At 41.1% G+C, this 15,688-nt stretch overlaps 1 protein-coding gene across 1 annotated transcript in view; it reads right to left on the reverse strand.

The window, feature by feature from the left end:
* Positions 1-2,943: 2,943 nt before the first annotated feature.
* Positions 2,944-15,688, reverse strand: part of LOC128939804 (netrin-4-like) — a 44,716-nt gene continuing 31,971 nt past the window's right edge. Inside the window, exons 6-10 of the mRNA XM_054280995.1 lie at positions 7,978-8,191; positions 7,201-7,337; positions 6,554-6,622; positions 5,225-5,395; positions 2,944-4,711 (exon numbers count right to left, since the gene is read on the reverse strand). Coding sequence (XP_054136970.1) covers positions 4,575-4,711; positions 5,225-5,395; positions 6,554-6,622; positions 7,201-7,337; positions 7,978-8,191 — 728 coding nt within the window. The 3' untranslated portion in view covers positions 2,944-4,574. The remainder of the gene's footprint in view (positions 4,712-5,224; positions 5,396-6,553; positions 6,623-7,200; positions 7,338-7,977; positions 8,192-15,688) is intronic.

Raw genomic sequence — 15,688 nt, forward strand, 5'->3', positions numbered from 1 at the left:
GGTGTGTTCAGGATGGATTTGCTGCTTTCTGACTGTTGTGCTGCATCCAGTACAAATATGAAGTATGTATAAGGATATTGGACCAAAAACTGTGAAAAGCACTGTGTAATGTGTTTGAAGTGTTTTGAGAAAGGAAGTCATAGCTTTAATCCTAAATAGTTCTTTGTGGAAATTTTTTTTTTGCTATGTAAACTGATGCAGTTGTGAATACATAGACAATGTAATTCCTTGTTTCTGTTTCCCAGCATTTGATTTTCCTCCTATAGTTACATGCCCCAATTTTAAATCTAAAATCAATCAGTGGTTATTTTAATATATAATAAAGATGATAAAATGATCCTTGGCAATATGTGACAAGCTTGTGAAATAAACAGATGGTAAGTTGCGTTTTTATTGTGTGAATACAAAACTTAGAGCTGCAAATTTCTTGTTTTAATGTCTTTCTTATTTTATATATATATTTTATAAATAATATCTTAGTTTTCTGTCTGCCATCACTGAGCTACTGGTTCTTGGAGAGAGAGTAGTAGATTCAAATGGGTTTGAGCAATTGTGTTTATAGAGTAATTTCATACTGATTTTATGTTATCAGGTGCTTATATCAAGTCATAGGCACTGCTCTGTCAAGTCACAAGTAGTCCTTGGGGGATAAAGAAAGCTTTTACTATGAAAAAATTGCTCTTTAATTCTGTGCCCTTAGTTGATCTTTGGTCTATAGAAGCTGATGTGCTGAGCATGATTAAATGCTTATAAAAGTTCAGCTAAAAGAAACTGTTAGCAATACATGAAGCACTTCTAGATGTATTGGACTATCTTTCCAATCCAAGTTACTTAGCCAGTTACATTTAGATGGAATTCCAGTTGAATTTGCTCTGTTTAGTTTTTAGAATAAAAAGACATGGTTATAATTGTATTCACCCTACAGACCTACTATTGCTCCCAAAATGCTCCCTCGTACCCTATTGCTGTGTAACACTCCAGATTTTCAGTTTTAACCATTCTGCAGTTTTTGCACACCCTTGTCCTTCTGGTGCAGTGATGACACAATCTCTGTTTCTGAAAGCTGGATGGACTGTTATCAGCTGCCTGCAATTCCTGCATGATGCAGGCCACAAGTTCATATATAACCTGTGATAACCTGCTTGTTAGGATGGGATTGTTCCTGCAATCCACTTAAACTTGAATCAGTGGTGCATGTATTACATATCCTGATGTGGATAAAGATTGCCTCTAAAACTTTAGACGATCCTTTAACAAAACAGATTCTAAAATGTAAAAAATACTGAAAAATAGTTAAAATTAGACAAAATTGCATTTTCAGAATTAAAAGTTACTCAGTTTTTTTTTCTGCTGTTCTCTGCAGTACAGCCTGAGGATATTGCAGAGACCTGACTTCAACTGTGATAGTAACTTTGCTAGAGGTATGGCCTTGCTTCAGGTGCAAAAATAACTTTTTTTTTTTTCTTCCTGCAAAAGGAATGATGAACAAAATGGTGGCTAGAAGGAGACATTTATCTTGCAGGCCATTGTAGGGATCACTAGATCAGGGGATCTGGCAGGGCTGTTTTGGAAACAAGATCTATATCCTGAGCAGTTCTGACTGAGAGTGTCCTTGTTAACCTGGCAGCAGTGTCTCCTGGTTATCTGAGCACTGATCTGATCACACGTCAATGAACCTACTTATTCCTAGGGAAGGAAAAAAGGAATTTGTGTGCTTCTAGACTCTTGTTTTACCTCATTAAAATTCTATCACTGTTAGTGTGGGACAGTGTAGGGGAGCTACCAGCAGTTTGTCATTTATTCTTAGTCAGCTCTCCTCACTGGACATGATTTCATTTTGTTGAAGAGGAGCCTGTCTGCAGGTGTTTTTCAACTGCTTTTAATCCTTCTGGAGCTGGTGTTTTGTTGGTGATGGTGGAGCTGAGAGAAGACACACCCAACAGAGGAAGAGTAGAGTGCAGCAATGATTGTAGCACCAATGTTTGTTTTTAAAATGGCTTATTGTAAATCAGTATTGATGATCTGTGAGCAGACAGCTAAGAAGGGCCAAAACAAGGAGCACAGGAGGATTTGTGGTGATTCCACAGTGCAGGTTAACCCAGATGACACAACAATGAAGTGAAGGGTAGGTGGACACAGGGTTTGTTGTACCCTGAATGGAAGGTCCAGTTATTTGTTTCTGAATGTTACAGGTTCCTCACAGCTCCTAAGAAAGGTAAAGCATCCCCTCACTGTGCACTCATTCCCTTCATAGAATGCTGTGTGGAAAATGGGTGCTTGATTTCTTACTCTGTGGTTCCAAGATGTATTTCTACTAGCAGTAGCTAGTAATGCTAGTAAATGAATGTGTCAAAAAATAACCTTTATTGACAGAAAAGAACTATGCAGATGTTTACCCTCCCCACAAAACCACCAGTCTGGCTCAAAAACAATAGAGGTGTTTGCTCTAATATGGTGCTGACTATAAACCAACATGGAATATCTTCATTGTCATTAAATAAGATCCCCTACAGGTAAAGTGGCCCCTGTTGAAAAGCACATTCCTCAGGTTAATTGTAAACCTACACTTGGATTTCATTTCTTGTGAGAGGCCCTTTGAGATCAGACTGTAAATTCATGTACAGGTCTTTATTGATATTTGAAAGAGAACTAGTTAATCTTTTTATTGTGAGACAATTTCTGGAGACAGTAAAGAAAGCAGTTGCTGGGCTCCTAATTTCATAAGGCTGACATTTCAAATTCTGCCAACTGCCTTGGTTAAAAAGTGTTTTATTGCATTAATTAAATAGCTTGTTGGAGATGCCACATTGTTGGATACCAGTTTAGGTAACAACAAATAAATTATGAAGTGAAAGGGAGAAAGCAGTGGAGGAAGGGAAATTTCCTGAAAAGGAGGGAGGAGGAAACACTAGAAATACTGTTTATATCCTGTTGAGAAACAAATTGGAGCTTTTTTCTTTCTTAAAGATCTGCCTGCCATCCATTTCCAAATGAGCTGAGGATATTTCTGCTGTTCAATCAATGTGAAATTCCAAGTAAAATAACAGTAAATAGAATGGAAGAGGCTGAATTTTTATGTTTTCATTGGTAAAGAGAACAAAATAATGGCTTAAGTTGTAGGCTGGACTTCTGTTGTTCTGCATTAGTATTAGGGTTTCTAGGTGTCCCACTTACCAGTCAGACAGTGCTAAATGAAAACATCTCCTCTTTCCTAGGAGCATTAAAAATTAGCCATGGAATTGAAACATGCTAAAGTAGCATGTGTGCTTCTCTTTCTCTGTAACTCCCTGAAAGAATTTGGATTGATTCATTGTGATTTTTGCTTAGTTGAAAAGAGAGTGCTCCAATCAACTTCATTTGGTTGTAAGTCCTTAAATTTGGGACACACATCTCAAACTTCACTTTCCTCTGTGTTAGGGAAGGATTTAAGTAGCTATCTCTTGATTACTATAGGGTAAAATTGATTTAGAAATAATGCTTCTGCAAAGCAGAACTAATTTTACCTGAAGTGCAGATGTTACCACTCCTGTACTTTTGCAGAGGGAAAAATAATCCTCAGGCACTATGGGAAGGAAGCAGAGCTTCAGCATCTTACCCTGAAGTGTGACCAAGAGAAATAAAGCACAATGAAAGCACTAAGTGCAATCGAAGGCCAGTGGTCTTGAGCACAGTTGGAACAGCCAGGTTGCTCTCCCAGAACTACAGCTTACCTCATGTGATACATGCTCCCACCAATCCATTTACCTCCTGTTTCTGCTTTGTGGCTTTTGTAGTGTCACAATTTCAGTATTAGAGCAGCTGCTAGTTCCTCACACTTTGGCTTTTTCCTATAATTAAGGCTTATTTGCAGTTATTGCTGTGAAACCTTTGTGGTGTTGCAGACTAAGTACTACAGCACAGAGCTGGGTTTGGGATGGAGTTTGAGCCAAGGTGGTTTCTGCAGCAGAGCTCAGCACTAAGCATTGATGATACATGATGCACATCTGTAAAGGACACTGTCCCAAGATAAGCCACACATTTGTTTCTGTAGGCAGTGGGATAATATTGGCTTCTAGAAAGCAGCCTATTATACTGGCATAATTGCAGTCTGATGGTAAATCAGTTTGAGCTCTCTTATATGCTTATTTAGTATTATGCCACTTGTAAAGCTGAAAGAAATTGCTGCCTTTTAGTGGTCACTTATAAATAAAATTTACACTCCAGTAATGAATGTATTATGAAAGCAGTTTATGCATATTAATATCAGACTCTGACCTGAAGTATGGAAATACTAGTACATGTCTTTAGTTTTGCCTTGTAAAATTATTCTGGCTGGAATCAGGCTCAAGTGAAGAACTGACTTGTGATCTATATATGATGCACTAGGTAACTCTGTATAATAAGGCTGTGCATTTTTTTAAAAAAAGTAGTCATGTCCCAAGTTTCCTGTCTAAGCACATGAAAAGAGGGATGGCAAGTCTGCTTTCCTTGCTTCAGCTAGGAGCATGTTGAATGGGAATGCTTGAACTAACTACACCTTTCACTGCAGTGTTACTAAAAGGCAAAGTCCAGCACTGTAATTTCTGAAGCAGAAATTATTTGCATCCAGTTCTGAGAATATCTGATACTTGTTTTCCCAAATATGCCTTCCAGGGTTTCACCAGGCTGTTCATGTTCACGAGGAGTTTGCCAGTCCTAGAGTCCTCCTGGCCTGCTATGAGATAGTCAGTACCTAGTTAAAAAACAAAAAAAAAAAAAGAAAAAAAGAAAAAAAAAGAGAAAGAAAGAAAAAAGAAAAAGGAAAACCCTCAATTAGCATATAGAATAAGAAAGAACCAAACCAGAATTTCTCTATTTCATATGGATCTGGCATACAGCACTTTTGCCAATTTCATCCAGCTTATGCATGTGCCATCTTATGTGTATAAATCCCTGTGCCTCCTGTCACTGCTGACTCCTGGGCACACAGATTCAGTGGTGTCAGGGCTGTGCTCAGGGATTACAGCTATAAATTGATTTCATTCCCGTGGGGCTCTGCACACAGATCTGCAGGGATTTGGCAGCTGCTGCTCATGCCTTTGCCCCCCTCCTCTCTTTACCACCCTCCTTGAGCACTGTGAGCTGGAAAGCAAACATGCTTTGGTGGGATGAATCAAAGGATGCTGCCCCAGAAAGGTTAATCACAAATATTCCTAAGCACTGTTTACAGGGGAAGCAAAACCCCCAGTGAGGATTTTGTCCTTACCAGGATTGAGAATGGGACATGTGCAGCCCCTGTTGGTCCAGGATTCTGGGTAAATGCTTCTGTTGCTCCGGGCAATTTTCACCTTGCCTGATTTCAGGACCTTCTTCACTTTCACAACAACTTCTGCATGGGTCCCTTTGTCATGAGCAGACAGGATTCTTGCTTTTATTACTGCCAGAAAACATATCCAAACAGAAACCAACAATGAATTTCTAAATGAATTTTGGTTAATGCTGCTAAAAGGTAGAATTTTAATACCTTGAAAGAAGACATGAAAAATCTCCTAAAGTGCAGTTGTACAGAAAGTACAGTGCTTGTCCATTTCACTGATGGATCTTTTAGATAAATCTAAGGAATAAAACCTGAATTTTTCTTTTTATTTTATTTCTAATATTTTTCTTTTTAAATAGTTAACTCATCCTTTCACCATGTTATTTAGCAACTATTGTTAATGGGCTGATGTCAAACACTTGGAAGTTCTAGGAAAGCACTTGTATGTGTACAGAAGGAAGGGTGAAAAACCCCAACCAGCAGCTGCCAGTCTGATTTCAAAAACTGATTCTACACTTTATATTTCCATTTAGAAAACGTTAGTGTTTTGCTATAACACTGGCCTCTCAAAAATTCTGTCCTGTGGGAAGGGACTGTCTACAGGAAGGAGGTGAAGAATTTTCCTATCAGCCATGTCACATGACCAAAACTCCATGATTGCACAACAAACCAGAAGAGCTATTTTTGTTTTGTGGTCCAACACCTGGTTGTCATGATAAATTCCTGTTCCTTTTAATTTAGTAGGATCCCATAACTATTTGGCATGACTGGCTCATGTAGATCATCCCCTCAAGCAGGCTGTGTTGTCTCCTGCCACAATAACATCAAAACTCTGGATCCCAGAGCTTTCCTTTCTTGCTTCATGTGATGGCATGAACCAGGTGTTCATAAACAACAGTTTAAATACATTCTTGGTAAATGAGCATGGCTATTGGAACCTGCATAATGACTGCAAAAGCAAAGGCATTTCAGATGTGAGGTTTTTTATCATTTTTTCTTGATGCAGAGCCCAATCATTCCACTGAGTATTATTCTAGCACCCCTCGTGCTGTAAGAGGTAAATTAACTGGGTGGAAAGGAGACACTACAGAGCTTTGCACAAAAAATGCTTTTAAGTTCTGATCAGAAGTTGGACATGTCACTTGACAAAAAAGGCAGAATAAATCCTACCTCTCAGGACTTAACCAATCCTCTCATTTTTCACAGCTATCAGCTAACAATATGCATAGCAGGAACATTGTGAAATGATCATAGTTTGGGGGCATGCTGCCCACTTACCATAGGCATATTTCATTTGGCAGAAGTCACTGACACCCCCCAGCACCTTCTCTTTGCACACACACTTTTCTAGCAGGGAAACCCCAGAATACAAAAGGTTGGAGAAGAGCCAGGACATGAGAGAGAAAAGAAGAGCAAACAATCATCAGTTATGAAGTTAGATATCTATAGTTCCCATAATCTATAAGAACCTTATGAATAAGTTGGAGAGTGAGCTCAGTTATTTGCAAATGTGTTTCTTGTTATATGATAAAATAATTACTCTGAAATCTGATCAGCACTGTCAAGTAAAATGCAGCCCACATGAGGTCTATTGTACAGGTAATAAACTGATCCTAATGAAGAGATCAGATCCAGCTGTAAATCATGTAAGTAATGAGACCTTTGTTTGATCCCATAACCTAAGAAATGCTGATCCTTCCTGGTGTTAAAGCAATATCCATCTCAGAAAAGTCAAGTTATGCAGTAAGTGTCACTGTTACCTCTGCCAAGCCACCAGTGATGGCAAGTGCTGATCTTTACAGGGCAGGCAAAACTGAGAACTATTAAAAATACTACAGACAAGCTGGAGATAAGTGGGGCACACCCAGTCAGGGTGGAGGGTTGAAAGAACTGGCAACTGAATTTTCCCAAACTCTGGGCTGTACCTGGGTGCCTCAGTGCAGAAAATCCCTGCTCGTGGTCGTTCCATTTCCACTCCTCTTCGCTCTCGTTGCTCGGGGTTTGGATGAGGTCGGGGATTCTTCCCCCGATGGGGACATTAAAGAAGGGCTCACTGTCATAGCTGGGGACACACAAAGCACAGCACTGCCTTAGGGCACTCAGGGGAGGGAAACAAACAAACAAACAAACAGCTGCCTTTGGCTGTGCCCAGACTGATGAGCTTGCTTTCTTCAGGTTGGGAGTGCAAATACGAGCGAGACTTCATGCCACATAGAGAGATCACAAGGTCTAGGCTTTTATTCAGGCCTCCCACTGCTGACTTAGCATTTTTAAAGTACCTATAAATTGGGCCTTTTTTGCTTACGTTTGTTTTTAGGGAATTATGTAACTTAGTGACCACTTGTTGATGTCACTGGGACTTGAGGATAGCTGCAATTGCTCAGCAAATCATTTTACCCTGGGCACAGATGAGAGGCAGACTCTTCCATCTATTTCCAAAGCAAAGATGTGTTTAAAGACCCTGCACATATTTCCATGGGGTTGTGGAAATGCCTATTATTACTGCAAAGATTGTTCTGTTCAGGATTACCTTGGACAATGCAGTGGACTTAAAGGTGTAAACGTAACCTAAAAAAACCTTTTATGATTTACAGCCTCCTTTTCAAATGATTGTGCACCCTCCAATTGTTGTTATTTCTGTAGAATTAGTTTCATTTCCCAGAGTCCCATCTCAGAGTGACCGCAGGGCAGGGTTGCTTTACCCATTGAAGCAGGTCCCAGTGCGCTGGTCACAGTCTCGGGCGCAGTCGCAGGGCCGACAGCCGCTTTCTCCAAAGCCCCAGTAGCCCACCAGGCACCTGTCACAGCTGGGACCTGCCACTCCTGGTTTGCAGTAGCAGAATCCCGTCCGGGGGTGGCATCTCCAGCTGCTGCTGAACGTGGTGTTGGCTGAACCCATGGGCTGGCAGGCACAGGCTATGGACACGCAGCAAGAGGCAATTCAAATTAGGGTCAGCTGTTTAAGTGACATTTTAGCAAGGCAGATAAACTTGTGCCTTCTTCCCCATGCTCAGTAGTTTTAAGTCAGAACTAGTAAACATTTCAGCCTACATTAACTTTTTTTTTCCTTTTTAATTTGTTAGACAAAGCAGAACAAGTACAACTGTGAGCATTTGTGTTTGGAAGTCAGCTCTCCCCTACTACACAAATCATGACCACACAAGGTTTTCCAGTGATACCAGAAAGCCTCCTCTGTGTGTTTATTTTTAAAGGGGCTTGAAGGTAATTCACTTTAAAAGTGTTTCGCAGAAAGTTTCACTAGCAAGGACAAGGAAAAGATTTATAGCTATTGCCTACATTGCCTTTCCTGTAAACACAGAATTCACAAAACTGCTGTTTCCTCTGGGGTAGATCAGATTATACAGGTGATTATACAGATTATTCAGATGACCTGAAACATATTTTCAATTTCTGCCTCTAAAGAGTGGCAGATTTCCTTCAGTTTCCTTCAGACAAATTTCCTTCAGTTCCTTTCTAAAGTGCTGAACATCACACCATGCAATACTGTATGTGCTTAAAGAAGCTGATAATTTATTTTTTTTACAAATGCATGAGCAGATTTTTTTCAAGGAAGGTTAGCAGAATAGGAGAAGACCTCTAAACTTACTAGATGTATTTACATGTAGCTGAAGGAAATAGGAGGAAAAACCTTGAAATCTTTCAAATAGGGTTGCCAGTTTCACACCAGCCTAGCAACTCAAGGCAATTTGGCAGGAGAACAGATAGTTACAGCCCCATGGGCATCTCTTCCTGCACAGACAATAAATTGTCATAATCCCACACCACTGGTACATTCCTGATGTGACATTCCTGAAAAACCTTGAAATCTTTCAAATAGGGTTGCCAGTTTCACACCAGCCTAGCAACTCAAGGCAATTTGGCAGGAGAACAGATAGTTACAGCCCCATGGGCATCTCTTCCTGCACAGACAATAAATTGTCATAATCCCACACCACTGGTACATTCCTGATGTGACAGCATCAGGGAGGGATGCACAGAGAGGCACAAGCCAGCACAGTTGATTCCTCTCCATCAGGGCAGAACCTGGCTGGGATGGCCAAGCCTCGTGCCAGCAGCTCTGCAGAGGTAAAATACAAGCAGTAAATAAACCCACTCTGATGTTCAGACAAGTTTGATCAAAATGAGAACTGAGCTGAACTCCAGGCCTTCATATTTCAGCTGTCTTTTGTATTAAAAAAGCACCATGTCCTGACTTTTTTGCTTGTAGCAGACTGAAAGGTAATGCATCACTACTCCGTCCATCTGGAAGAGGGCAGAAATAAAAATCTTGTAGTTAAGGCCTGCTTTTACAGAGATTTTCAATTAAATGTTGGACACCCAAGGTGTTTAGATAGCTTGGATCAGAGGCCAGCCTTTTTGGATGATTATTTGAACCAAACACGATCTCCAAAGCTTTTGAAGTTTGCCCATCATTGTTTCTGATCAAACTACTTTTCTTCATGAGCTCACAGATAAGAGACTAAATGAACACTCTGATCCCACACATCACTTTCCAAAGTGAAAGGGGCAAGTATAGGACTAAAGAAAATTTAAAATGTAGCAGGGACAGATTCACTTTCATCTGCAACCTCATATTTGAAACTCGGGAAAAGAAAATACCTTTTGAAAATAGTACAAGAAGAGCGAGCAATTTTGTTTAAAGGGCATCTCATTATGATCTGCTTACCACATAGTTATTCTTTTCCCTCACGCCCTGTGTTCTTTATGCCAATAATTTCAATAATATTATTCTACTGCCGTGGATGGATGTGGGCCCGTTGTGCTCAGGGGGCTCTAGCACAACAGCCTAGGGACAGAAGAGCCACGTGCTGTCACGGGCAATGTGCTGGGCACAAAGGGCGGGCTGGCGCGGGGCAGCAGCCTCGCCTGCTCGCCACAAAGCAGCCCCGGCTCTGGGAGCACACCCAGGGCTTGTGCTGTCACTTCTGGAGAGCAGGTGGAACACTGAAGTGCTCATTAGCCCTGACAGGTTCAAAGGAAGGTCTCATTTTTTGCTGCTAAACTGGATTTCACCCCCACCCCATTTTTTGCAGGGATGATTACATCACCCTAAGAAAAAAAAAAGAGATTCTTAGTTTGTCAGTCACTGAAAACAATGGATGTAATGGATTTGGAGATGAGGATGGGAAACACCCTTCCTTCATTGCAGACAGGTTTGAGACACAAGGAGTAAGAGTTTGCCAGCATCAGGGTCACTTGAATCCAGGATGGTTTTCACTGTAATATTGTGATATGTAGGATTTCCCTGTGGAGCTTTCACTTAAAATGTCTTAGATTTCTCCAACCTCTGGGTCTGTCTTTATCCCTCTTATTTCTAGTTTTTGGGTTTCATCAGTGAGAGTCACTTAACAGATGGGTAACTCACATCATTAGACTACCCTATCCCCAGCTGGGACTGGAACCTGATTCAGGAAGATGAGAATTTCTCCTACCCTATTCATAAGGGAAAACATTACAGCACAGTGACTGAAAGCACTGGTAAAGGTGATGAGGAAGCAGAAAACAAAAATGCCTTTTTTATTTTGAGGCTACAGTTCAGTAAAAATAATGTTCCCAGATGAACTGTGGGACATATTCTCCAGTTAGAAACTGGAACAGCTCCTGGTGCATCAGAAAGCAAGCTGAATCAGTACATGTACAACACTTTCAGATGAGTTATACAAGTGGCTTGCAAACTCTTTACTCAGTCTGTGTTTATTTAGCATTTCAGCTTGGGTGGGTACATTGTCTGGCTTCCAGAGTATTATGGCCAAAATCCCAGCTGTGATCTAAGGTAACTCCTAAAATAAGAGCCCATATGTCACATGCTGAAGGGGCAGCTGTGGATGACTGGGTTTTTCTCTGTCTAACAGTACCATGGATTTACAAATAAACCTCGCTATTAAAGAAACATAAAAGCATGTTTCCAAAACCTTACCCTTTAACATTTTCCAATATCTGACAACCCTTTCCCACTGGTTTTTGCTTCTTTTCTCTTGGCAAACCCTCATTTTCTCTCCATCCACCTGCCTGTCTAACAAAACAGCAGCCAGTGTGACAATGGCCTTGTTTGTCAAAGGCATCATCAATTATGTTAGGGACGGTGTGCAGACAATCCTGGCTCAGAGCTGGGCAGTTTGTTTTGGTTCTCCCTTTGACAGTAGCATAGTGAAAAACAGAATTTTACTTTAGAGTTGCCAATTGGTCACAGAGTGTCACAAAGCATCCTCTTGCCTTTTAGTCTCACTCCCATACCAAGTATTTGTCAGACACTACTGTAAAAGGGAGGAGACAAGAAATAATGAAAAATGAATAATTCATACTGCAGTCCCCACTTAAGTCCCTAATAAATCTGTCTGCCCTCAGCACAGCTGTCTTCCCCATGAAATTAGACACAGATGTAAAATATAATATTGGTTGGAACAATATGGTCCCAGCTTACAGGAAAATAGCAGGTGCTCCAAGTAAGTCAATGGCCTATGAGGTATCTTGTCTTAAACTTTTGTCTAATAATACTGCATAAGATATAACTGTGAGCACACTTGCTATTTGATTAAAAAAAACCCAGGCAAAATGAAAAATCAAACAGTCTTTTGAGTCTGAAATATATACATGCGCATCTTGGGAGTATATGATCAAACCAGTGTGATTTTTAAAGCATGTCAGGTGTGGGGATTGACTCTGCCAATGATGTTTCTTAAATGAAGGAAATAAGATAGCTCTGTGTGTGGTCAGGGCTGATTAAGACAGACTTTGAACCAAGATGTGATGGGGCCTTTGTGATATTAGAATTAAAAGTTCACTCCCTCTGCTCAGAAGTAAAAGGATGAGAAGCAGAGCCTTTCAGACCATGTGTGTGCATGTGCATCTGGGCACATTTTAATTTTCTAGCCTCGTTCTTTGAGTAAAAAAAGCTTGTTTTCCTGGAGACCCTTTTTAATGGGTCCACATGCCTGCATTACTTTTAAGCTAAGCAAAGGGTGAGTACAAAAGATGGTGCCATTTCAGAAGGATCCCTTAAGCCTTGGAATAAGCCACAGGAAAGAGCCAAGGATACAGCAGCTTTTCTGACCATTGGTTAGGAAACAATTAGGATTTTGCGTCAAAGCTCCCATACAAGTCTATATACAAACTACTTAATCCTGTGTTGTCACCCCCAATAACAGGCAGGTGTGTGCCTTGCTCAGGGACTCTTTTCATGCCTTTTTTTCTTTTTAATATAGATCTAAGCAGTGTCCAAACAAGGCTCTGCCCATGACCCTGCTCTCATTCATCCCAGCTGGTAGGAGCAGGAGAAGCAAAGGGATCAGAGGCAGGCTACCTCTGCAGACAAAAAGGAATAGCAGATTCACACTTCCATATCAAATTTCAGCAGATTTTTTGTTTTCTGAGGGAATGTCTTTGCAGTCTCACACTGGAGGGTCAGCTAAGGGTGGTTTAGATAGTGCCAGGAGATCCAATTGTTATACAACTTTTTTTTTTTCAGAGCAGATTAAGAGAGAATGCTATTCATTATTATGACTAATGCTTAAAGACTGTTTCTGGTCCTGAGCAGTGTCCTGTTAACTTTCTGGGAGCCTGAGGGGGATGTCACAGCTGAACCTAGACTTTGCTCTGGATGGCAGAGCACTCTTCAAGCATGCTTTCTCAAAGGGATTAGCACAGGATTTCATTCAGGTTTTTCATCAGACTTCCTTTCCCAGCTCAGTATCTACTGTACACAAGGGTCAAGTTTTCATCTCCCATTGAAAGTTTTTTTTTCCTCTGAGCTCAAAATGGGAAGATGGGCACTAGGTTGCTCTCACCAAAACCATCCATTCAGTCTGCTGTTTGCAGTTTATTACTGCTTTTCAACACTTGCTCATTGGGTGAGTCTTTCATTAAGTGTTAGTCTAGCACTGTTTGCATGAATTTCTCAAAGTGAGATCATGCCCTGGAATTGGTACACTTAAATCCTAAAAAAAAGTTAATCCAAAAGTGGCAGCTCTTCAATTTATCATCAGCAGGCTGAGGTATGACAAAAATCTATCTGGTGGTCTCATCATAATATATTAGCAAAGTTCGAAGTAGAAACTTACTTTACTGAGAAACCAGAGTTGGTTTTAAGGTCACACAACCTGAACAACTTGGACTACACCAGATGAGGTTTACTGGCAATGCAAGTTTTCAACCTAAAGTGTAGAGAAGAGAGGCTCCATCCTGAACATCCTGCAGAACCCTCTTCAGTTTAGCATTAGTTGATGATGGTCCTGGAAGAAAAAGCTTCCCTCTATCAAACTGAGCCTGTTCTAACCAAAGCCTGTCTCCATTGGTGTTTCTGGTTTTGCTGTCTCTGGTAATAACCAAAGCAGGGAAGTGTTCCCTGAAAACTCTCTGCAGAGGTGCCCTGTAACACAAAGTGCACACTCACACACTGCCTGCAATCCTGTTGGGGAACTGTTTGGGGATCAGGCCTTCCATCATACAAAGTGCTACCTATTATGGGAATTGGTCAAATCCTATTGTGAGAATTCTCTTATTTGCCTTGAATAAGAGGGAAAAGGCACAGATTAGCCACCTCCTTCCCAGTTTCCTCCCAAGTCTGTAGTTATATCCAGAGTTCCCCCTGTTCCCACAGAGGTACAAGCATCTTGCACACAGCTGCTGTAAAAGCCAAGTGGGCTGCAATGCCCTTTCCTTATATCTTGATATGGCAAACATTCATGAATGCCTTTAGACCTCTGGGAAATGTCCCACTGACTTGAATCACTCACAGATAGGGTTGTGCTTACCTTTGCTGCTGAATCAAACCCATTAAATTCATCTCAGCTAAGAGGAACTCTAGTGCAGGCCAGACTAACACTACCTTTACCTCTTAAGGAAATAGATATGCTTTACAGGGCAATTCAGTCCATCTGCTTCAGGCATCTACCTTAGACTGCAATAAATAATTCCCCTGAGGTCCCTCTGTTTCTCCACTGACAGAACAAGGAGCCTAGAAAGGATATATAACTTTCAGTGACTGAAGCAGGATGGAGCTCTCTAGGCCTGAGCATGCAACTCAGAGTGCAGACAATTGCATTTGGGGGCCTTCTGCTGGCAGCAGCACCTTCCCAGGTGAAAAGAACATTGTTGTGCTTGACTGGCACAGCAGGAATAAAGCTCTTTCAACAAGGTAAATTTCTGAACAGTTTCTCTCTTGCTATGCAGAGTATTGGCAGGGGTTACTGAGAGACCTGTAACCAGACCAGACAAGAGAGGCAGACGTAGAGTCAAGGTCTGATTTCATCTAAGCAAACAGTTCTAGGGTTTCCAGACAGATAGGCTGTATTTTCAAACAATGTTTTTTCCTCTTTGCTGCTCTCCAGTGCTCCTTGACTTCAGCAGTTATCTAGTATTACACATGATGCAGGTTACTGCACCATCTCCCTGCTGCTCAGTACAGGAGTTCATACACAGATTCTTTCAGGTGCTATGAGATTGAAAGCTAATCTTCTGGCATAACAATTTGTTCTCATTACAATATTTCCCTGTAGCAGATCTGCTCTGAGTAGAAGCAGAACTGGAAAGGGGCCACCATAGAACACTACAGGATACAGGGTGAGCCAGATAAGCTCACCCTCTGCCCTGTGTGCTGATCCATGTTCTGTGATGAACACTGTGAAAATCAGAAGAAAAAGACGTGTGGAAGCAGTCTGCTGTCACCAAGTTCCAGTGGGTAGAAGGCAAAAGAGCAGAAACATTGGAAATGTTGGGCACAGAAAGTTTAGGTAATATCACAGGACTCACAATCCTAGGGAGAGGAGTAACCTAAACATTTAAGAGGAATCATGTTGAAGAACATTAAAAGGGCCAGAAAAGCTTCAAAAGCTCATTATGTCAGTGGGCAAGAGGTCAGACAACAGAGGATGAAGTTTTCTATGCTGGCAACTGATGTCTGAGCTGTGGGGAAGGAAAATTATCCAAAGAGGAAAAAAGAAATTAAGTATATTGCTGGAAATAGCAACCTCTCGAACAGATGTGAGATAGAATCAGACATGTGAAGCCCGGCAGGATACTCAGGAAACATTTACTTTAAGTGAGGGAGATTTGGGCTGTTTTCCAGACTGGCTGGGTGCAAACTATCTTGATCCAGAGGTTGTACATCCTCTGTGTGCAGCCATTAGTGCCTCTGTGCCAGAGACACACCCTGACACATTCTGCTGAAGTGTTAATGATGTATTTAATTTGGGCAGAGCACTCCATAACAGCTGTAGAGTCTGGAAATAAGTCTGACTGGGTTGTGACGTATTTGTTTCCAAGTGAATATGCACAGTTCCAGGCCTCCTATATCTTCTGTATCCATTATATGTATTTATGTGCACAGATGTTGCACAAACAAATGGAATTTAACAATAGCTTGCAGATAGGATCACAGAGTCTTGAGAGGTACAG

Source organism: Melozone crissalis, unplaced genomic scaffold (assembly GCF_028551555.1).
Source record: "Melozone crissalis strain CALT ecotype California unplaced genomic scaffold, PUWL_Pcris_2 ptg000029l_1, whole genome shotgun sequence".
NCBI lineage: Eukaryota > Metazoa > Chordata > Aves > Passeriformes > Passerellidae > Melozone > Melozone crissalis.